The sequence below is a fragment of the Oncorhynchus mykiss genome, chromosome 17, assembly GCF_013265735.2.
Source record: "Oncorhynchus mykiss isolate Arlee chromosome 17, USDA_OmykA_1.1, whole genome shotgun sequence".
NCBI lineage: Eukaryota > Metazoa > Chordata > Actinopteri > Salmoniformes > Salmonidae > Oncorhynchus > Oncorhynchus mykiss.
In genome coordinates, this window is record NC_048581.1 from 57,785,294 (window position 1) to 57,808,771 (window position 23,478).

At 41.6% G+C, this 23,478-nt stretch overlaps 1 protein-coding gene across 1 annotated transcript; it reads right to left on the bottom strand.

Moving 5' to 3' along the window:
* Positions 1 to 369: 369 nt before the first annotated feature.
* Positions 370 to 5,256, bottom strand: mmp19 (matrix metallopeptidase 19). The gene is made up of 9 exons (XM_021569037.2): positions 4,680 to 5,256; positions 4,258 to 4,346; positions 3,812 to 3,942; positions 3,439 to 3,651; positions 2,833 to 3,078; positions 2,565 to 2,684; positions 2,136 to 2,300; positions 1,798 to 1,925; positions 370 to 1,566 (listed from the first exon to the last, which is right to left on the bottom strand). The coding sequence occupies exons 1-9, from the start codon at positions 4,773 to 4,775 to the stop codon at positions 1,336 to 1,338; spliced, it is 1,419 nt and encodes a 472-aa protein (XP_021424712.1). The 5' UTR covers positions 4,776 to 5,256; the 3' UTR covers positions 370 to 1,335.
* Positions 5,257 to 23,478: the final 18,222 nt, after the last annotated feature.

Sequence of the window (23,478 nt, forward strand, 5' to 3'; positions counted from 1 at the left end):
GCCCATGTTGATTCCCACAGTTGTGTCAAGTTGGCTGGATGTCCTTTGGGTGGTGGACCATTCTTGATTCACACGGGAAATCCAGAAGCGTTGCAGTTCTTGACACAAACCAGTGCGCCTGGCACCTACTACCGTACCCCTTCTAAAGGTACTTTAATCATTTGTCTTGCCCATTCACCCTTTGAATGGCACACATACACAATCCATGTCTCATTTGTCTCAAGGCTTAAAAATCCTTCTTTTAGCTGTCTGGCATTTAACAAGTGACATCAAGGGATCATAGCTTTCACCTGGTAAGTCTATGTCATGGAAAGAGCAGGTGTTCCTAATGCTTTTTATACTCCCGTGTACATCATAAAGGAAACAAGGACTGTTGAAATGGTTTTATTGTTGACTGTCATTACTCATTTGTACAACTACATCTTGGATGAATTAACAGCTAAATAAAAATCACTGCACACATATATAAACATTTCCAAATGGTACTGTAGGCCCTTTAGCTTGTAGGAGTCACATGACTATAAAAACATCAATAAACATGATGAGGTTCAACAGAAACATCAGTACACAATTATAAGCCAGTTATAAAATGTAGACATCGTGATGTGAAAGCTGGTGTTGACCTTGGAAGTCTGACGCAACACCAATGATATTAGGCTTCTCTTTATGCGGGAAGGCCATACTCTAGCCCTATAAACGCATAACATGGCGACAAAAAACTCACAAATACTTTTTCAGACCCGTCCACAAGCCAAACGTCAAAAGAAAACGAAGTTTCAAAGTGCTGGGTGAACACCATTGAAATCAGTACACATACTGAAAAGAGGGCAAACAACAACTGAATAATCCCATCCACATCTGTTGTGAGGGATAGGAAGGGCCCCCCTGGAAGGCACCCAGAGAGCATAACAAACAGCCTCTCCACACACTCCCTCAGAACTTAGTCTAACACGTTTGGGTTGAGGTCCTGCCTGCGTTACAATGGAAACAGAGAACTAGTAGGCCATAACGATATGACACTCAATACTCAACCTTATATAAGCACGTATGTCTTACTTCAAATGGCTTTCCCACTACTTACGTTGATAAAGATTCTATCTCACGTTTCGAAGAATTCGTTTGACATAACATTTCAGTTTTATGTACCTTGACTGATAACATCTACTGGTACATGGAAATATGTTATTATATTGGTTTCACAGTGTGAACACAATGTTATCACAGAGTGGTTGCGGTTGTTGTTGTTGTGTGGTTCCCTGAACCGTTAATTGTGAACACATCTCACCAGCAACGTATTGAGGTTTATGGTGTCTGCTGCCCTCTAGTGTCTAGCTCCTAGCAGCGCATCCAGCGTTCACTCATGCTGAGCGGGTAGCCTTTGTCTACACTCAGTAGACCGTTCACACGCCAGTACTTGTCTCCCTTGAAGAAGAAGATGTTTCCGTTGGTCCAGGTAAAGGCAGCATCAGGGTTGGAGGGCACCCCAGTGAAGAGATTAGAGAGGGGTTTAGGGTACACGTTGAGGTTACTGTGGCGCAGCTCATCCCACTGCCAGTACCCTGTACCCTGAGGAGAGGAACAACAGAGGACAAGGATGATTAGTACAAAGAGTATTTCATGCTGGGTATTTGGCATATTCATCATATTCAAGTGGGTAAAAATGCTACTGCTTCAATTTTTGTTGTCATTAATCTACTATAACAACTGAATCCATAATGCTCAGTTGTCATTTGTAACAATTTTGAGTTTACTGGTTAAAAAGCATTGATATAATTGTGCTGTCTTGTGTTGGGTTACCTTGAAAAAGACCAGCTTCTTATTCTTCTCTAAGTACAAAGCGGCATCAATATTAGGTGGGATGCGTTTGAGCTCTTTGGGGTACCCGTAGTCCAGGAGAAAACTGGTGTATCTCCACACTTTATCACCTGTGGTCAGAAACAGTTTTAGTGAGTAGGCTGACATGAGGAGAGATAAACAGTAACACATTCACACATTTTGGGCTGGATCACTGTCAATCAATCACTTGTCAAGTATTACACAGTTCATACTATCGGTCTATCTTTAAAATCATCTCACTTTACCTCATTTGTTTGTCAAAAACCCAATACATTTTAAAGTTAGAGAAAATATTACACCTTTAAAAAAGTATGTCTTGTTTGTTCTCTGAGAGTAAACGGCTGCGTTCAGGTTCCCAGGCAGTCCCGTCCACAGCCGGTCGATCTTCATGGGTGCATTGTGTCCCATGTCAGACACCGTCCACACATAATCACCACTGAAGGCAAATGTCTTCCTCCATGGACCTAATAAGGAGGAGCATGAAATAGAACACTGAAGGTCCAATCTCAACCTGTCAAATTCCATTGTCGTCTCAATTCCATTGCAGAGAGCAAAAATGTGGTTAGTTAAATCTATCAGAGTAAAAAATATTGCTACAATCTTGAATAGTGTAACACTACAATTTGTGAGGCAGAAATAACAGCTTCCAAGGGAGACATGTACACTACAGTGAGCATCACCACTTTTGACTGTATATCGCTGGTCAGTATTGTGTGCAGACATCTTACCCAGCATGATGGCATCCAGCTTGGCAGTGCAGGGGTCTGGGATGTCTCCCTTAGCACCAGGGGGGCTGTATGTGGGGAGTGCCACCGTGGGCTCAATTGTAACACTTGTATCACGTTTACCTAAAACAGATTATTGGACAAAGGATTTGAGGGAGGATGAGAGCATTACCGGTGATGTGTAATATATAGCTTTCTGAGAAGGGTGTACTGTTTTTCAAGTGAAAAAGTCCAAAAACATTGGTACCAGACCAACCCAGGCTCTACTCACCATACATAGCCTGGATGCCTTTCACGTCATCAAAATGCAGACGGAAGTTGTTACGGTAACCGGTGTAGAGAGGGGCCATGAGAGCACTTCTGTACTGGGAGTGGCCCAAGCCCAAGGCGTGGCCTATCTCATGGGCAGCGATGATACGCAGGTTAATGCCATAGAACTTGCCCTCTGTCCAAAACTCATCCTCGTCAAAATGAACAATGCCTGACTCTGGGGGTTCAGCATGGGCCAGCACGTGACCTACGAAATAAAGTTTTTAAAAATGTTAATTACGCTATATTTCAATGGCAATTAATAAGTATCAGCAGTGAAACATGGGGTACTTAACTACTGTATGTTTGGTGTGTGTGTGTGTGCGTGTGTTAGGCTGAGATTCAAGCCGATCGCGCTTGCAGACAACCCAGCTTTTAAAGGCAACAATGTGACAGCGTTCGTGGAGATTGCATTTAAGGTAAACACTGCCGATGTCAGCTCAATTAGAATTCACCTTTAAAATGTCAAGCATGCTATAATGTGGATCTAGCAAAGATCAGCATTAATCCCGGTCCTAAAACTACAGTAACTCCAACCCAACTGTATCTGACCCATAGGCACACTCACCCCGTCCATCAAAAGGCACGGCACAAGTGGCATCTTTCGCATGGAATGAGATCCTGATGTCGGCTCGTCCATACTCAACCTCGCGGAAGCTCAGGGGAGCCACGTCGCTCCAGTACTTAAAGGCAGAGCGGATCGCCCTCTTTGTCTCACTCTTTGGCATGTCTGGAGTGTAGTTGTAGATTCGCCAGGTCAGGTTTCTCTTGCGCCAGTAACCTAAAGAAGAAAAAACATGCATTTACCATAAACACAGGTCTAGACGAGAAACCACATTGTGTAGGTGAAGATTATTCTTATTAAGTTTTATGTCCCAACCCACCATCTGGGAAACACTGGTTCATCCCACCCCCACATACAATATCCTCTCCACACTCACCCAGCACTCTGTACTTTAGGGTTTTCTGGTTGAAGGTGTCCTCTATGCCACAGCGAGGCTGTCTCATCATCTCTAGGGTGGCCTTGTCAATCACTCCATTGACAGGCAGGCCTGTCACTCTCTGGAAGACCCTGGGGAAAGGAAGGACTGAAATCTCTAATAGCAGATGCAGCATATGCATACTGTAAATGTAAGGCAAGGAAACATTTCCTGCCAATGGGAAATGTTATGCTAAAGAACTGCATTGATTGTGGTGCATGTGTCAATGTGACTTGCAAAAAGCTATAGAACAGAGCTGTGTTTGGATCTGTATTCACAAAGGGACATTTAGAGTAAGTATGTTCAGATGTTTTGCTTGTTCGGGTTTGTTGGGGAAGAGGAATCACACATGTAAGTTGTTGTTGTGTTCATAGACTGTAGGTTGTGTTGCTGAGGATCTACTTTACCTGAGGGCCTCAATGATATCTTCTGTCTGGATGCCCTTGTTCTGAGGATCCAGCGGAGTGTGCAGATAGCCATACCTCTTCAGGTATGCCTGGTAACACAATAACCAGTGGGGATACAAGGGTTATTTTAGAAGTTTCAAAGTGATCCTATTCACCTCTTACATTGTGCAGGACAACAGCCACAAGAGAAACAATGCTGGTTAAGTTGCAGACAACCAGAAAGACGGTGAAAGCAATATGATAATATGATAGGTTACACATATGTCCCTTTTCATCACATATGCCTATAAGGATGGTCCAGTTCATAGGCATTTCTGATCAAGTTTGTATTATGAGTGTGAACATCCACAATAATAATTCAATAATTCAATAATTCAAAGAATGAAGATAGATAATACTTCAAAAAGCTGGAAAATTCCTACCGTTGCTTCAGTCGCCTCCATCCTCCTGTCCATCACTCCGGTCATTACGCACAGCACTAGCACCGTGAGCACCGTCAGCTGCAGAAGGTAACCCATTTCGCAAAACTTCTATGCTGGAAAAACTGCTGTAACCGTTACGAAAAGCAAGCCAATATGAAGTCCGTAACACACTTTGCAGGACGCTCTTGTCTTAATTACTTGTAAAAATATATATACTTATTAAACATTAGTTAGGAAAAAAATGTTTTTGTCGTTCATCGTTATCTGTTACTCTCCCAAAACTTTATACTCTACTGGTTTTCTTCCGTATGTTCTGGAGGCTTATAACTCAAGTGCTGAGTGAGTCAGCCCTGACCCACTGTGATGATCCATCTCTTAGGAATGAGCCTGGAGCAACGGGCGAAATGGTTTCACTTTGAAACAGTAAAATTCAGTGGTCGACCATTTTCCGAAGCTCTCCAACTCCCACACACCACGTGCCTCCTGCTTCTCATGAATAACACACATTGGCGGGAGACTTCAGCCTATTGGGCTATTTCCCACGGTAACTACGCGCTTCAAACGTCAATGCACGAGAGAAAAACGCAACGTTGCACATGGATTCCTGACACAGTCAGTGCTACCCGGAATCATTGGGATGTACCTACCGACAACCCCAACCTTAACCCATACTCTTACCCTATCCTTAACCCTTGCCGTAGCCATTTTAAATGTCTACTTAAATGGGGTAAGGAAATCGCAAGGGTTCCTGTTAGCACTGGACCTTTTTCCCAACAGTGCTCACAAAGTAGACACATTTTACCACGTCATTGGCATAAAGAAGTTGTAACACTGCACAATTGGTCGCTAAGCAAAGCTTTTCCATAATACAGTTTCCCAAGCCCAACCAACTGTGTCAGCCAGGTGTCAGTGTGTGGTGGTTAAAATATAACCTTGCAGTATGTGATGGTGGTGGCCTAGGCCTATCAAGCACAATCCAAGACTTTGAATATACAATAATGAATAGGGTGAATTGGGGAAAGAGTGGGACATTATATAAACTGTGACAGCTTAATCCTGACGTGTTTATTTATTGGTCTGACAAGAGAACATCTAACCTATTATTACCCTTGCAGAGAAACCACATTATCAAAATCCCATCACTTTATTGGTGTGACATCATAAAGGAGGGCAGAGCAAGCTTCATCATAAAGGGGGGCAAAGCAAGCTTCAAACAGGAAACTCACCCCGCAAAGCACACAGTAAGATCAGTGACATAGCTTTTCTTCTGTTTTGATGTAAAGGTTATAAAATTGTCATAAATAATGCACTGTGCCAAATTGTGATGTAATATGATGTTTAAAGGTGGTACAAGTAGAATTTCTCCACTATGTGGAAGCTAGGTGAATTGCAACAGCAATAGGCTACATTCAAAACAAATACACTTGAGCCTTTTACTTTCAGTTTTGGTCCACCAGCTTCAAACAGCTGTAAGAACTATATTTTTTGTTATTAAAAATATATTTCACAGTGATTTAGATCATACAATGATTCCCTACACACTATTCAGTGATTGTTTTCTCACATAAAATGAAATTGATCGAACAGTGTAGAATTTTAGCAACAGGAAATGAAAGAGCGATTTCTACATCCCTGGTTTCCACTAGATAATACGGCCAAATAGCTTTCCTATTTTGACAAAAGAAGCCGGCCCAGTGGGTGAAATTAATAGGCGAATATCACAGCCAATCACAACACTGGTGGGTAAGTGTGAAACACTATCATTCCACTATTACTGCAGATATATTATGGACATTATTTGAAATAACAATGTAAAAATTAAACAACAACAAAATGAATGTGTAGCACCTTTAAGTGTTGTAATTGTCTTCTTTTTTGTTGTTGCTTTACCAACCATAGCTAGCTAAAGTAAGACAGCATGGAGCTAAAGTGGTATACTCTAATAGGCTTTTCCAATGGAGGGAAGAGATCCAGTTTACATTAGGGACCCCTGTACTGGGACACTTTTTGCATTTCCCTCTTCTGTGACCTCTTCAGACATCTATCCACCATAATTGCCCATCTATCCAACACATGATACATTTCTGAAATCTTCAGATGTTTCCTAATCACACAAAATGTAATTGTCATTGGGATACAATTATGACTACAATAATGGTGTCCCAGTTTATCTAACCTGCTGTCCCAGTCTACCAAATGCGAACTGAAGATATGGTTTTGACTTAGTGTACACAAATGGGTGTGTCAAGCCTCCTGTGAATATGATATCAACATACGTTTTTTTGTGTGATTAGGAAACAGCTTGAGGATTTCATAAATGTATCATTTTGGCTAATACAGTGCATTCGGAAAGTATTCAGACCCCTTCACTTTTTCCCATTTTGTTACGTTACATTCTTATTCTAAAATTGATTTTAAAAATCATTAATTTACACACAACACACCATAAGGACATAGCAAAAAAACATTTTTTAGACATTTTTACAAATATATAAAAATTAAAAAATAAATACCTTATTTACATAAGTATTTAGACCCTTTGCTATGAGACTCAAAATTGAGCTCAGGTGTATCCTGTTTCCATTGATCATCCTTCAGATGTTCTACAACTTGATTGGAGTCCACCTGTGGTAAATTCAATTGATTGTACATGATTTGGAAAGGCACACACCTGTCTATATACGGTCCCACAGTTGAGAGTACATAACAGAGCAAAAACAAGCCATGAGGTCAAAGGAATTGTCCTTAGAGCTCTGAGACAGGATTGTGTCGAGGCACAGATCTGGGGAAGGGTAACAAAACATTTCTGCTGCATTGACGGTCCCCAAGAACACATTGGCCTCGATGGAAGAAGTTTGGAACCACCAAGACTCTTCATAGATCTAGCCGCCTGGCCAAACTGAGCAATCGGGGAAGAAGGGCTTTGGTCAGGGATGTGACCAAGAACCCGATGGTCACTCTGACAGAGCTCCAGAGTTCCACTGTGGAGATGGGAGAACCTTCCATAAGGACAACCATCTCTGCAGCCCTCCACCAATCAGGCCTTTATGGTAGAGTGGCCAGAAGGAACCCACTCTTCAGTAAAAGGCACATGACAGCCCGCTTGGAGTTTGCCAAAAGACACCTAAAGGACTCTCTGACCATGAGAAACAAGATTCGACCCCCCAATGGTTAAAACAACATCAAAACTCACACAATGTATCTAGGCTTGGTACCTGAAATGCATCCCCTTGCTTCTCTTCCCCTTGTGTATGTGTGGTAGTTATATCAATATTGTAATTATTATGTCACCACAAGGGTATGTCAGAGCTGGCACACACTGTTCTCTGTCCTTTTACAGGCCAGGGCAGTGAGAGGGTGTGGAAGATAAAGACAAAGTTAAGCCATTTTCTTTTATTTTTTTGAATTTTACCCCTTTTCTCCCCAATTTTGTGGTATCCAATTGTTTAGTAGCTACTATCTTGTCTCATCGCTACAACTCCCGTACGGGCTCGGGAGAGACGAAGGTTGAAAGTCATGCATCCTTCGATACACAACCTAACCAAGCCACACTGCTTCTTAACACAGCGCCATCCAACCCGGAAGCCAGCCGCACCAATGTGTCGGAGGAAACACCATGCACCTGGCAACCTTGGTTAGCGCGCACTGCGCCCGGCCCGCCACAGGAGTCGCTGGCGCGTGATGAGACAAGGATTTCCCTACCGGCCTTCTTCCCCGATTGCTCTAACCTGGACAACGCTAGGCCAATTGTGCGTCGCCCCACGGACCTCCCAGTCGCGGCCGGTTACGACAGAGTCTCTGGTGGCACAGCTGGCGCTGCAGTACAGCGCCCTTAACCACTGCGCCACCCGGGAGGCCTGTTAAGCCATTTTCTGGATAGTGCAGCTGGTTTTGGCAGCAGGTTCCCTCAGCCTAACTGAAAGCGCAGCAGGGTAGTTTGAGTAATCGCTTGGAGTTTGCCAAAAGACACCTATAGGACTCTCAGATCATGAAAACAAGATTCTCTGGTCTGATTAAACCAAGCACTCTTTGGCCTGAATGCCAAGCATCATGTCTGGAGGAAACCAGGCACCGCTCATCACCGGGCCAAGACCATCCCTACGGTGAATCATGGTGGTGGAAGCATCATGCTATGGGGATGTTTTTCAGTGGCAGGGACTGGGAGAGGAGTCAGGATTGAGGGAAAGATGAACAGAGCAAAGTACAGAGAGACCTTTGATGAAAACCTGGTCCAGAGTGCTCAGGACCTTTCACCTTCCAACAGGACAACGAGCCTAAGCACACAGCCAAGACAATGCAGATATGGCTTCGGGACAAGTCTCTGAATGTCCTTGAGTAACCCAGCCAGAGCCCGGACTTGAACCCGTTCGAACATCTCTGGAGAGACCTGAAAATAGCTGTGCAGCAACATTCCCCATCTAACCTGACAGAGCTTGAGAGGCTCTGCAGAGAAGAATGGGAAAAACTCCCCAAATACAGATGTGACAAGCTTGTAGCATCATACCCAAAAAGGCTGTAATCGCTGCCAAAGGTGCTTCAACAAAGTACTGAGTAAAGGGTCTGAATACTTATGTAAAGGTAAAGGTGATTTCAGGTTTTTATTTTTAATACATTTGCAAAAATGTCTAAAAACCTGTTTTTGATTTGTCATTATGGAGTATTGTGTGTAGATTCGTGAGGAATTTATTTTTTATTTTTAGGTGAAAATGTGTAAAAAGTAAAAGGGTCTGAATACGTTCCGAATGCACTGTATGTTGAATAGATGTCAAAAGAGGTTACAGAAGACAAAAATGCAAAAAGTGCCCACTTATTACGAATTCACCCTAAATGTTATTTTGGCTCAATGTCATATTATGTCTTGAAGAGAAGTAGCCTTTATGGGATAATATAATATGGCCTTTTTAGACCACATTAAAGTGCTCCTTTCAAGTGGCTGTGCAAGCAAGACCGTATTCAAGTCTAATCATTTGACCTCTGCAAGGGTAGTACGTTTTCCATCAGCCATCATAACTGCTTATATTTTGTGTTAAGGCTTGATACATTTGTCAAATCAAATTGTATTGGTCACATACACATGGTTAGCAGATGTTATTGCCAGTGTAGCGAAATGGTTGTGCTTCTAGTTCTGACAGTGCAGCAATATCTAACATGTAATCTAACAATTCCACAACAACTACCTAATACACACAGATCTAAGTAAAGGAATGGAATACGAATATATACATATAAATATATGGATGAGCAATGACAGAGTGGCATAGGCAAGATGCAGTAGATGGTATAAAATACAGTATATGCATTACATATATACATGTATGTTTGTACAGTCATGGTCAATGTTTTCCTGCATTGATTTTTACACAGTCCTGGGGTCCTGGTGGCTTAAAGAGACACTGGAGAAATGCTGAAGTGAAGTACACACCATAGTTTCACTGCACAGCTGTACATTCCTCAGCATGCAACAAGGTGCCAATAGATACTAATGACCAAACCACAGAACTGTCTCAGGGACAGAAATGCAGTGCACTGGTTTGAAGCCAGAGTGTGAGAATACCATTAACGTGCTGCTGATATACAATAAGTGGAAAAGCAAAAAACCGTAGTCTTAGTTAGTTTATCATTCTGAATTGACAGCTTTTGATATCTTTTTGTTTGTGTTGCTTTACATCCTCCTCCAACTTGTCAACATTATGAGGGCATGCTACAATAATGTTCAAAACCTCACACACCTTTCAAGGACGTACTCAGGTTGGCATTTCAGAAATCAGTTCTGCAGCTTAACAAAGAGATTCATTCACAATGTATTCGTTTGGTCCGCCTGCAGGCTTTCCAAGAAAAAGAGTCTGAACTTGAACTCATTCTTCTTGAGTGTGTGCTGTGTGCATGTACAGTAAGTACAATTTCAGCAACCAAATCATGATAACATTCCACAGCTGTTTGTAGGGAAACCTCAGTGGTTTATATCTTAGTCTTTGCTTCCTATTTTCTGATCATTAAAGCTATAGACGGGTTGGTTGTTTAGCAACAAAACCGACTTGTGCGCAACTATGGGGAAAAAACAGACCGGGTTGGCTTAGAATAGATTGTTGAAAACATATACTATATTTAGTCTCCAATGTTTATTGAAACCATAAAAACATTTGCACAATGAGCAATTGTTGTCTCTCAAAAACATTATTACAGTTGTTGGTTTGCTAGCTAGCAAATGTTTTGCCATATTAGCATAGAAGTGACAAGTCAAAACACCTCAAAACAAGACATGGTATCAACAAGCTAGAACTAGCTGAAATGAGCCATCTACGATTCCCCACATGGCAGCTTCTTGTCATTGTTGCCACTTATCCAGAATCACAACAACGCAGGAACTTCTGCCCCATTGAAACATTGACACTGTCAGCAAACCCGTCTATAGCCCTCTCCCTTCCTTTACACGTAACATCATCCAGTCACTGATGAAATCGTACCATCAGAAATATTCACCCATATCTTAATAACCTCCAGAGGTCTTGGGGTTGTGATTTTTGAAAGACTCTCTCATCCTTTGAACGAACGCAGCCACATGCTGCAGAATTGTATCTGTTTGATGTTTCTGGGGGTTCTGTGTGGATGTCCATCCATCATATTATTAACCAGGACTTGAAAATGATTGAATAAGAAGGTTTGCTTTCTCAGGAACCAAACAAACTGTAACGGCCGTTGGTGGAAGAAGAGGAGGACCAAAGCGCAGCGTGGTATGTGTTCATGATGTAAATATTTAATGAATCAAACTGAACACTGAAATACGAAACAACAAAGTGAAAGAACAAAACAACAACGAAACAGTCCTGTCTGGTGAAGACACACAACAGAAAATAATCACCCACAACTCAAGGGTGAAAACAGGCTACCTAAGTATGGTTCTCAATCAGGGACAACGATTGACAGCTGCCTCTGATTGAGAAGCATACCAGGCCAAAGAGAGAAATCCCAAATCATAGAAAAAATAACATAGACTTCCCACCCCAACTCATGCCCTGACCATACTAAAACAAAGACAAAACAAAGGAATTATGGTCACGTGACATAAACATATTTCATTTATTTGCCTTCGACCCCACAATGGTTGAAACAACATTGAAACTCACACAATGTATCTAGGCTTGGTACCTGAAATGCATCTTCTTGCTTCTCTTCCCCTTGTGTATGTGTGGTAGTTATAGCGATATTGTGATTATTATGTCAACACAAGGGTTTTTCAGAGCTGGCACACATTGGGTCTGATAGTACAACAGCTGTTCTCTGTCCTTTCACAGTCCAGGGCAGCGAGAGGGTGTGGAAGATAAAGACAAAGAGAAGCCATTTTCTGGATAGTGCAGCTGGTGTTGGCAGCAGGTTCCCTCAGCCTAACCGGTAGGTTCCCTCAGCCAAGCGCCGCAGGGTAGTTTGAGTAGTGGTAGCTGACTCCCACATCTATTTACTTAAGAAAACATCAAGCAGTTGCACAATAGCCTAATCAAATCTAATCACATTTTATTGGTCACATAGACATGGTTAGCAGTTGTTAATGCGAGTGTAGCAAAACGCTTGTGCTTCTAGTTCCATCCGTGCAGTAATATCTAACATGTAATCTAACAATTTCACAACAACTACCTTATACACACAAGTGTAAAGGAATGAATGAGAATATGTACATATAAATATATGGATGAGCGATGGCTGAACGGCATAGGCAAGATGCAGTCGATGGTATAGAGTACAGTATATACATATGAAATGAGTAATGTAGGGTATGTAAGCATTATATCAAGTTGCATTGTTTAAAGTGACTAGTGATACATTTATTACATCCAATTTTTAATTATTAAAGTGGCTAGAGATTTGAGTCAGTATGTTGGCAGCAGCCACTCAATGTTAGTGATGGCTGTTTAACAGTCTGATGGCCTTGAGATAGAAGCTGTTTTTCAGTCTCTCGGTCCCTGCTTTGATGCACCTGTACTGACCTCGCCTTCTGGATGATAACAGGGTGAACAGGCAGTGGCTCGTGTGGTTGTTGTCCTTGATGATCTTTTTGGCCTACCTGTAACATCGGGGGGTATAGGTGTCCTGGAGGGCAGATAGTTTGCCCCCAGTGATGCGTTGTGCAGACCTCACTACCCTCTGGAGAGCCTTACGGTTGTGGGCGTTTTTGGTGACAAGCAAAATTTCTTCAGCCTTCTGAGGTTGAAGAGGCGCTGTTGCTGTTGCGCCTTCTTCACCATGCTGTCTGTGTGGGTGGACCATTTCAGTTTGCCCATGATGTGTACGCCGAGGAAGTTAAAACTTTCCACCTTCTCCACTGCTGTCCCTCTGCTGTTTCCTGAAGTCCACCCACGATCATCTCCTTTGTTTTGTTGACGTCGAGTGTGAGGTTTGTTGGTAATCAATAAACTTGATGATTGAGTTGGAGGTGTGCATGGCCACGAAACAACAAAGGTGAACAGGGAGTATAGGAGCGGGCTGAGAATGCACCCTTGTGGGGCCCCAGTGGGGTGGAGATGTTGTTTCCTACCCTCACCACCTGGGGGCGGCTAGAGATGCCGTCTTGGCCCGCAACCTTGTGAGGGTTAACATTTAAATGTTTTACTCACATTGGCTGCGGTGTTAGCGGGCCGTGTCAGTGGCACTGTAATGTCCTCAAAGCGAGCAATGAAGTTGTTTAGTTTGTCTGGGAGCACGACATCGGTGTCCTCAACATGACTGGTTTTCTTTTTGAAGTCTGTGATTGTTTGTAGACCCTGCCATATACGTCTCATGTCTGAGCCGTTGAATTGCAACTGTACTTTGTCTCTTTACTAACTCTTAGCTTGTTTGATTGCCTTGCTACACTGTTTTTTTTTTTTTTTTTACCTTTATTTAACTAGGTAAGTCAGTTAAGAACAAATTCTTATTTTCAATGACGGCCTGAACAAGCTGCCTTGTTCAGGGGCAGAACAACAGATTTGTGCCTTGTCAGCTCAGGGGTTTGAACTTGCAACCTTCCGGTTAACTAGTCCAACGCTCTAACCACTAGGCTACCCTGCCGCCCCCTTTAGCCATCTTTCCGGGTTGCCTTGCCATGATTAAAAGCAGTGGTTCGCGCTTTCAGTTTTGCGCGAATGCTGCCATCAATCCACGGTTTCTGGTTGGGGAAGATTTTAATAGTCACCATGGGTACAACATCACCAATGCACCTGCTCATAAACTCACTCACCGAATCAGCACATACATCAATGTTGTTGTCCGATGCGATCCGGAACATATCCCAGTCCACGTGATCAAAGCAATCTTGAAGCGTGGCATCAGATTGGTCGGACCAGCGTTGAACAGACCTGAGCACGGGCGTTTCCTGTTTTAGCTCTGTCAATAGGCTGGGAGCAACAAAATGTAGTTGTGGTCAGATTTCCCGAAAGGAGGGAGAGGGAGGGCTTTGTATGCGTCGCGGAAGTTAGAGTAGCAATGATCCAGAATTTTGCCAGCCCGGGTCACACATTCGATATGCTGATAAAATGTAGGGATTCTTGTTTTCAGATTAGCCTTGTTAAAATCCCTAGCTACAATAAATACATCCTCAGGACAAGACAGAGGTGTGAAAACAATGCTTGTGGGGATGGGAAGTGGCATGCCAGTCTGCCTTATTGTCATGTGCCATGCTGTAATAGAAGACCAATGGTGCCAGTGGATTTATGGGGTGGCACAGGTATAATGGGTCTGGCTGGGATTGTGCAGTTGTCAGCCATCATTAAGGTCCACTCTAACACATACCTCTTCTAAATCACTGTCATCAGCCTTACAGGGTGCAGACAGCATAGACACTCTGGGGGCAGAGAGGAGGCTTTGTGTGGTTTTGGCATGGTCCAGTCTTCACTGGGAATTGTTTTTGTGTGATGTGAATACGGGGTGTCATGCAAGCAGCACAGCTACTCCTTTCCATAAAAACTTTGAGTAATCTCATCCACCATCTGGCTCTCCCTAGCAATTGAGCCTGACAACAAGGTTAGATTCATGGTGAAGGTGTTTGATGGTGAATGTTTTGTCTGGAGCTTATTTTGTAACAGCAGTGTAAGAGTATGGAATGAGGAATGGGGCCACAACCAGATTGCCCCAAATTATCCAGGTATAAAAAATGTAAAAAATGGCATGAGCAAAAATGTGCAGATTTCTGGTCAAGTGTTCTGTATCTGATAAATGACTGGAACGAATTGCAAAAATCTCTGAAGCTGGAGACTCACATCTCCCTCACTAGCTTTAAGCACCAGCTGTCAGAGCATTTTACAGATCACTGCACCTGTACTTAGCCTATCTGTAAACAGCCCATCTATCTACCTACCTCATCCCCATACTGGTATTTATTTATTTATTTGCTCCTTTGCACCCCAGTATCTCTACCTGCACATTCATCTTCTGCCGATCTACCATTCCAGTGTTTAATTGCTATATTGTAATTACTTCGCCACCATGGCCTATTTATTTCCTTAACTTACCTCATTTGCACTCACTGTATATAGACTTTTTGTTTTCTTTTGTTCTACTGTATTATTGACGGTATGTTTTGTTTATTCCATGTGTAACTCTGTGTTGTTGTATGTGTCGAATTGCTACGCTTTATCTTGGCCAGGTCGCAGTTGCAAATGAGAACTTGTTCTCAACTAGCCTACCTGGTTAAATAAAGGTGAAGTAAATAAAATAAAAAATAATGATTTTGTTCTGCCAGCACAATTTCTGGGTAGTGCTACACAGACTGTACCACAGACTCTGCCAAAACCTCAAACCACATACTGCAAAGGTTTCCTTCTTAAGTCTGTACTGTCATATGCCTGAGCTAGTGTTTATTGTTCATGGGCGACTGACAATTTCCAGATATTATTTCTGGGGCTCAGCCTAAGACACTGGATGAAGTAAATATTTGACTTTGAATTAGATGCAATATTGTCACAGTGGTATTCCTCAGGTGCCTTAGACTTTCTTTTGCTATATTTTCCTCAGTTTGATCTTTCCAGTCCTGTATCTTTATAAGTATAAGTTCTCTCTCACTGATTCATACCAGTGGTAATGTAAGTGTATCATGCCGTGTGACTAAACGTCCACAGCCTGGAAATCCCTGTACACTCCCTGAGAAAAAAACTACATCGAATGACTTTTTCTCAGAACCTTAAGGTTCTGTTTACTTACAGTGCTTGTAAATTAAGGATTAGTAAGGAAATGTTTGTAGTATTCGCCTGCTCTCTCCGACTCATCCCAGGTCTAGTAAGCTTTGGGGAAGAGAAAGATTGAGCACAGGGTCACAGCTACAGATTCTGCATTGAACAGAATTCAGAGGGGTTGGGAAGACACATTTTGGTTGAATGCATTCAGTTGTGCAACTGGCTAGGTATCTCCTTTCTCTTCCCTTCCCTATATTATAGCAGTTTGAAGGGAATATGGATGTCTGCCAATGGGATTTTCCAGCAAAACATACTCCTTGAGTCTCTAAGGAATTCCAGAAGGACAGATACTTACCAAGTGAAAATCCAAGTGAACCAGAAAAAATGTTGGACCTCTATTTGATATAGATTACATGCAAAACAGTGTTACTAACTGATGATAAGCAATTTGTGAAGCAGAGGGTGAGATGGAATGTGGATCAGGTTGTAACATGATTGACTGGCCAATAACCTCTGCCTGCCTGCCTGCCTGCCTGCCTGCCTGCCTGCCTGCCTGCCTGCCCGCCTAAACGCCCGCCCGCCTGCCCGTCCGTCCGTCCGTCCAGCTAAGCCTAGGGTATGGCAAAGTGGGGTGTGTTCCTCCAAGGAATTATTTGGAAGTTGAAGCTGATTTACTGCATTTCTACACAATTAAAACACTTTAAAAAGCTATTTGGAGAACAGCAAAAACAAACAAAAATGACCCCAGCCCTTAATTATCGCCACAATATTAGGTTTGAAGGTCTGTAGAATGGCATATACTATGTCAACCACTACTCAACCTCACCATATGGTAAATTAACTAATTTACATGTGGAATGGCGCATACAGAGAAACGTGAAAAAGATGCATAATACCCACTATCAAGTCACAACAAGGCTGACTTTAAATGCTGACATCCATAGACATCCATTAGTTTCAAGTTTGGGGAAGCAATGTTTTTCACCATAAAACTGCATGCATTTATCATGGCATTTACAGACTAATGTAAGATAGGCTAATGTGATGAGTAAATCACATAGTCATCATTTAGGATAATAATATAACTCAATCACTGTTAGCAAAAAAGAGAGTTCTGAACAATTCTTGCCTGAGTGTGTAGTGAGACAGAGTAGGCCTAATCAGAGATGTTTCTTCTCCTTTCTTTGCATGGGAAAAATGTGGCCTTTTGTAAACACATTTCATGCAATTCTAAGAAACTTTAAATGACTGGAGACATAAGCAACATGTTTTTTAATACAACACAAATTAGTAGCCTACTCTGCTGACACTGACAAACAGATCAGTAAAAATGACCTTGTCTTGCATACAACCATCTAATCTAGGCCTATGAAAAGGGGAGACACAATTTGTACAATATGACCTCTATTTAGCCTGGAGGAGGAAATTATTTCCTCCCCCCAATAATTCCAGTAGTACTGATCCAATGATAAAGACAGTGAATATGTGCACACTGTACAACCCATTATGCATCGTAGCAAACGTGCAATTGAACTGAACGCACCCCAGAACTGACTAACCAAGCATGGTTACTTTCTGAAGTCATAGAGTTAGACCGACAGTTTAAAGTAATACTGAAATTATTGTATTTCAGTTGGGGTTGGGATATTTTCACCACAGTGGAGGCTGGTGAGGGGAGGACAATGGAATGTCATCAAACACATGGAAACCACGTGTTTGACGTATTTGATACCATTCCACCTATTCCGCCCCAGCCATTACCACAAGCCCGTCCTCCCCAATTAAAGGTGCCACCAACCTCCTGTCATTGACCAGATTATCAGGAAAGTTTTGGATGTATTTTCCCTTAAAAATTTACCAGAAACAACCCTAGAACCCATTGACCCGGATCCGCCCAATATGCAACACAAAGTTACGCCCTTGATTAGCAAAGGTATTAAAGTTACACAAGCGACTGTAGAAAAGTTAACTTAGAACAAACCCGGCTTCATTTTATCTACATCATGGAAGTTATTATATGAGGTTTAAACAAATTGCCACTGAAAACGTTGCTTCTTGCCTGTACCTCAGTGGTGGCTCATTGCAGTCAAGCAAAAAAAACTCTTGAGATTTAAAGCAACAGCAATCATTTTTTTTGTAACAGGCTGTAAAAACACAATAAAACTAGTCTAAAAAATAAGGAAAGTGTCTGTAAATTTCTGCTGTTTCAAACACATTGCTTTGCTATTACATTTTTTTATTGTAAGAGTGTTGGCTCAACGAAACAATTCTGTTTACATGTGCAGTATATGTGTAGTCGAGGGTAATTTTGCGAAAAGTCTAGTAAGTGTGAAGACCCTCTTATTTGTGTCGGGTGGGTGGGAAGAATGTGCTCTGTCAGAAAATGTCAGTCTGGCATCTCGCCATGTCACTCAGACACCTGCATGGTTCTGTCTGACTGGGTGCCCTATCTCTCTCCTCTCAGCCAACTCTCCCTAGATGTATCCTTTGTTTCCATTTGTTATCACAGAGGTTGACTTTGGCTCTGACTTCATAACAGAAGAGCAAACTCAGAGATTATCTACAGATTCCCCAGGTGATGTTCTCCAATGTTCATTTATGTTGGAATGAGTCCCTGGTTTTATGGTCTGGTCACACGCTGAGTTTGTTGTCTTGAACATCATAAACCTACTTTATTTCTCTCTGCTGTCTGCCCCCTCTCTCACTCCGTTTTTCTTTTCATCCCTTCGTTTATCTTTCTTCATTCTTGTTCGATTCCTCACAACGTCTGTCTTTCTCTCTCTATTTCGCTCTCTCCACCCTGTCTCTCTCTCGGCCTCCTTCTTCCTCCCTCTCTCTTTTGCCAGCTGGAATAACCTTGTTGTTTCCAGGAAACTGTCTAGGCCAATTTACATCCTTGTAAAACCAACGTCACCACATCTGTGCATCATTGAGTTCAGCGTGCAGAACAAACATCTGGGGTGTCTCTTTATATCACAAATTAAACCAAACAAGTCAAAACAATTGTTAATAGATGATGCTGAGTTCATTCTATACTTGAAGAGGCTATTTAAACCAAACTGCTCAAATAGTCTCTAATCAATTCAATAGTTTCACAACATATGGATGTATTACTGCTTGTTGTGAGAGGCCAGTGACTATCCTTACAATATGTCTCATTATGTTAAGAGTAGGGTTGCAATATCCCGGGAACTTTCAATAATTTCCGTGGTTTTTCAGAAATCCTGGATGGAGGCTACCGAATTTCATGCTTATTCCCTCCTGATTAAAAATTATGGGAATTTATTGAAGGTTCCTGGAATTTTGCAACCCTAGTTATTACAAATGATAATATGGTGAGCTTACAAAAGTCAGTGACCTGTAAAACAAACAAAATGTCACTTGTTGACGTTCAAGTTTGGTTTCCTTCTGCACTCTCTGACCAGTAAGTGTGGGAGTGTGGTTTAATAAGTTTTTGTTCATCGTATAAACTTGCAACAGTCTCCGTCCTCCCTCTGACTATGCTTTGGTCATCCCTGTTAGCACACATATACAGGAAGTCATAATTAATTCTGTCGCATTGTTTTCTTCCTATTAGTCATTTTGCATAATGAAAGGAAGCTCACCCACAGCATATGCTGTTGTTTAATTCAAGCTGCACCACAAATCTGTACTGCATTTTTGGCAAAGCACTGTTGTTAAAGTTTGGGATGTGCATATCACCAACTTACTAACTATTAGTCACTTGTGTGTTTGTATCTCAGTGGTGGCGAGACAGTGGTCTAGTTGAGATCTTAGACTTGACCTATATATTGTTGTTAGTCATCAAACGCCTGCCTGGTCATGGCAGTATGAGAGGAGGCCTGTGTGGTTGGACACATGGCTTAACTAGGATTGGAGCAGCCAAAGGGTGACCACATGTGGATTTACTGTACGTGAATGCCATTAAGGACAATGAACTGGTACAGATGAAGTTGGAAGTATACATACACTTAGGTTGGAGTCATTACAACTTGTTTTTCAACCACTCCACACATTTCTTGTTAACAAACTATAGTTTTGGCAAGTCTGTTAGGACATCTACTTTGTGCATGACACAAGTCATTTTTCCAACAATTGTTTAGAGTCAGATTATTTCACTTATAATTCACTATATCACAAATTCAGTAGGTCAGACATTTACATACACTAAGTTGACTGTGCACTTAAACAGCTTGGAAAATTCCAGAAAATGATGTCATGGCTTTAGAAGCTTCTGATAGGCTAATTGACATCATTGAGTCAATTGGAGGTGTACCTGTGGATGTATTTCAAGGCCATCCTTCAAACTCGGTGCCTCTTTGCTTGATATCATGGGAAAATCAAAATAAATAAGTCCTCAGAAAAACAATTGTAGACCTCCACAAGTCTGGTTCATTCTTAGGAGCAATTTCCAAACGCCTGAAGGTACCATGTTCATCTGTACAGACAATAGTACGCAAGTATAAACACCATGGGACCACGCAGCCGTTATACTGCTCAGGAAGGAGACGTGTTCTGTCTCCTAGAGATGAACGTACTTTGGTGCGAAAAGTGCAAATCAATCTCAGAACAACAGCAAAGGACCTTGTGAAGATGCTGGAGGAAACAGGTACAAAAGTATATATATCCACAGTAAAACGAGTCCTATATCAACATAACCTGAAAGGCCACTCAACAAGGAAGAATCCACTGCTCCAAAACTGCCATAAAAAAGCCAGACTATGGTTTCCAACTGCACATGGGGACAAAGATCGTACTTTTTGGAGAAATGTCCTCAGGTCTGATGAAACAAAAATAGTTTGGCCATAATGACCATCATTATGTTTGGAGGGAAAAGGGGGATACTTGCAAGCCGAAGAACACCATCCCAACCGTGAAGCACGGGGGTGGCATCATCATGTTGTGGGGGTGCTTTGCTGCAGAAGGAACTGATGCACTTCACAAAATAGATGGTGTCATGAGGAAGGTAAAATTATGTGGATATATTGAAGCAACATCTCAAGACATCAGTCAGAAGTTAAAGCTTGGTCGCAAATGGCTCTTCCAAATGGACAATGACCCCAAGGATACTTCCAAAGTTGTGGCAAAATGGCTTAAGGACAACAAAGTAAAGGCATTGGAGTGTCCATCACAAAGCCCTGACCTCAATCCTATAGAAAATGTGTGGGCAGAACTGAAAAAGCATGTGCGAGCAAAGAGGCCTACAAACCTGACTCAGTTACACCAGCTCTGTCAGGAGGAATGGGCCAAAATTCACCCAACTTATTGTGGGAAGCTTGTGGAAGGCTACCCAAAACGTTGGACCCATGTTAAACAATTTAAAGGCAACGCTACCAAATACTAATTGTGTGCATGTAAACTTCTGACTCACTGGGAATGTGATGAAAGAAATAAAAGCTGAAATAAATCATTCTCTCTTCTATTATTCTGACATTTCACATTCTTAAAATAAAGTGGTGATCGTAACTGACCTAAGACACGGAATTTATACTAGGATTAAATGTCAGGAATTGTGAAAAACTGAGTTTAAGTGTATGTAAACTTCCGACTTCAACTGTATATGTACTGTTTTACAGAAAATAATACACAAACCAGCAAAAGGCCTAGGGATGAAATGGCAGCTTTTTAAAATGTTTACCTTTTTTTAACTAGGCAAGTCAGTTAAGAACAAATTCTTACTTACAATGATGGCCTACTGGGGAACAGTGTGTTAACTGCCTTGTTCAGGGGCAGAACGACATATTTTGACATTGTCAGCTCAGGGATTCGATCCAGCAACCTTTTGGTTACTTGCCCAACCACTAGGCTACCTGCTGCCCTTTAACGGAAAAAGTAAGTTCACCAATTTTTTTTGTAGACTTACTTTCACTCTATCTGTGATTGTAGTTGATCCCCAAAACAGGTTTATTTTTTATATATTTTGTTTCATTACAGAAAAAATTGGTAGACACATTTTGCTGAGTCATCACTTGCCATTGACTACAACGCATTATGAATATGGAGCATGTTAGAAAATGCTCCAAAACACTCCAAACCAAATAATATTACATCAGAATCCCATTCTGAATGATGTCTCTGTCCCATAAAAATGAAAGGAGTGCAGAGACATACACTGACTGTACAAAACATTAAGAACACCTGCTCTTCGGAGACTCCTCAGACTGTATGTGCAGCGTGCATTTGGTTTTGGATCAGATGAAAGCTATGATCCCTTATTGATGTCACTTGTTAAATCCACTTTCATTTGTGTAGGTTAAAGGGAGGAGATGCGTTAAAGAAGGATTTTGAGACATGGATTGTGTATGTGTGCCATTCAGAGGGTGAATGGGCAAGACAATTTTTTGTTGCTGTCTTTGAACGGGATATGGTAGTAGGTGCCAGGCGCACCGGCTTGTGTCAAGAACTGCAACAATGCTGGGTGTGTGTGTATCAAGAATATTCCACCACATCCAGCCAACTTGACACAACTTTGGGAAGCATTGGAGTCAACATGGGCCAATATTCCTGTTCAGCGCTTTCGACAGATTGTAGAGTCCATGTGTGGACAAATTGAGGCTGTTCTGAAGGCAAAAGGGGGGATGCAATTCAGTATTAGCAAGGTGTACCTAATGTTTGGTATACTCCGTGTGATTCAGAATGTGATTCTGATGTAATATGATTTGGTGTGGTGTGTTTTATATTATGCTACAGGCATATTTGCATATTGCATTATAGTCGATGGCAAGTATTGCTGAGTAATTAACCGGCATGTCGGAGAGAAGAGACAGAAGAATGTGCGATCGAGAGGGATAGAGAGCAATTGCTTCGTGTGGAATCTCTTCCTGAAAAGACATGATCTAAGATTGGTAATTGGTATTCAGCTGTCATAAAAGTATGCCTTATTTACTTTAAAGAACTACTAAAATAGTGATTTTGTCAGACAGTATAAGGCAGCAGTTCTATAGAGATGAGGTGATGACTTGGATAAGTCATCAAATTGGTCTAAAACAAATGTAATATACACAACTGAAATATTTGATTAAAGTCATGTGGATAAATGATGGTTAATAAGTGATAAACAGTAACGGGCAGTCACCCCCATCATGGGACATTTATTCATTGTTTTATTCTGAATTCAATCCACATAAGAAAAAAACATTTTTATTTTATTTGATTAAACCTTTATATTAACAGGGAAGGCATATTGAAACCTAGGTCTCTTTTACAAATGTGCCCTGTAAATATATATATATATATTTATATAGTACCAGTCAAAAGTTTGGACATACCTACTCATTCCAGGATTTTTCTTTATTTTTACTATTTTCTACATTGTAGAATAATAGTGAAGAAATCAAAACTAAGAAATAATACATATTTTAACCTTTATTGAACTAGACAAATTCTTATTTTCAATGACGGCCAGTGCCTGTTCAGAACGACAGCTTGTCAGCTTGGGGGTTTGAACTTGGAACCTTCCGGTTACTAGTCCAACGCTCTAACCACTAGGCTACCCTGCTGCCCCATGGAATCATGTAGTAACCAAAAGAGTTTTAAACAAATCAAAATATATTCTATATTTGAGATTCTTCAAAAGTAGCCACCCTTTGCCTTGATGACAGCATTGCACACGCTTGGCATTCTCTCAACCAGCTTCATGAGGTAGACACCTGGAATGCATT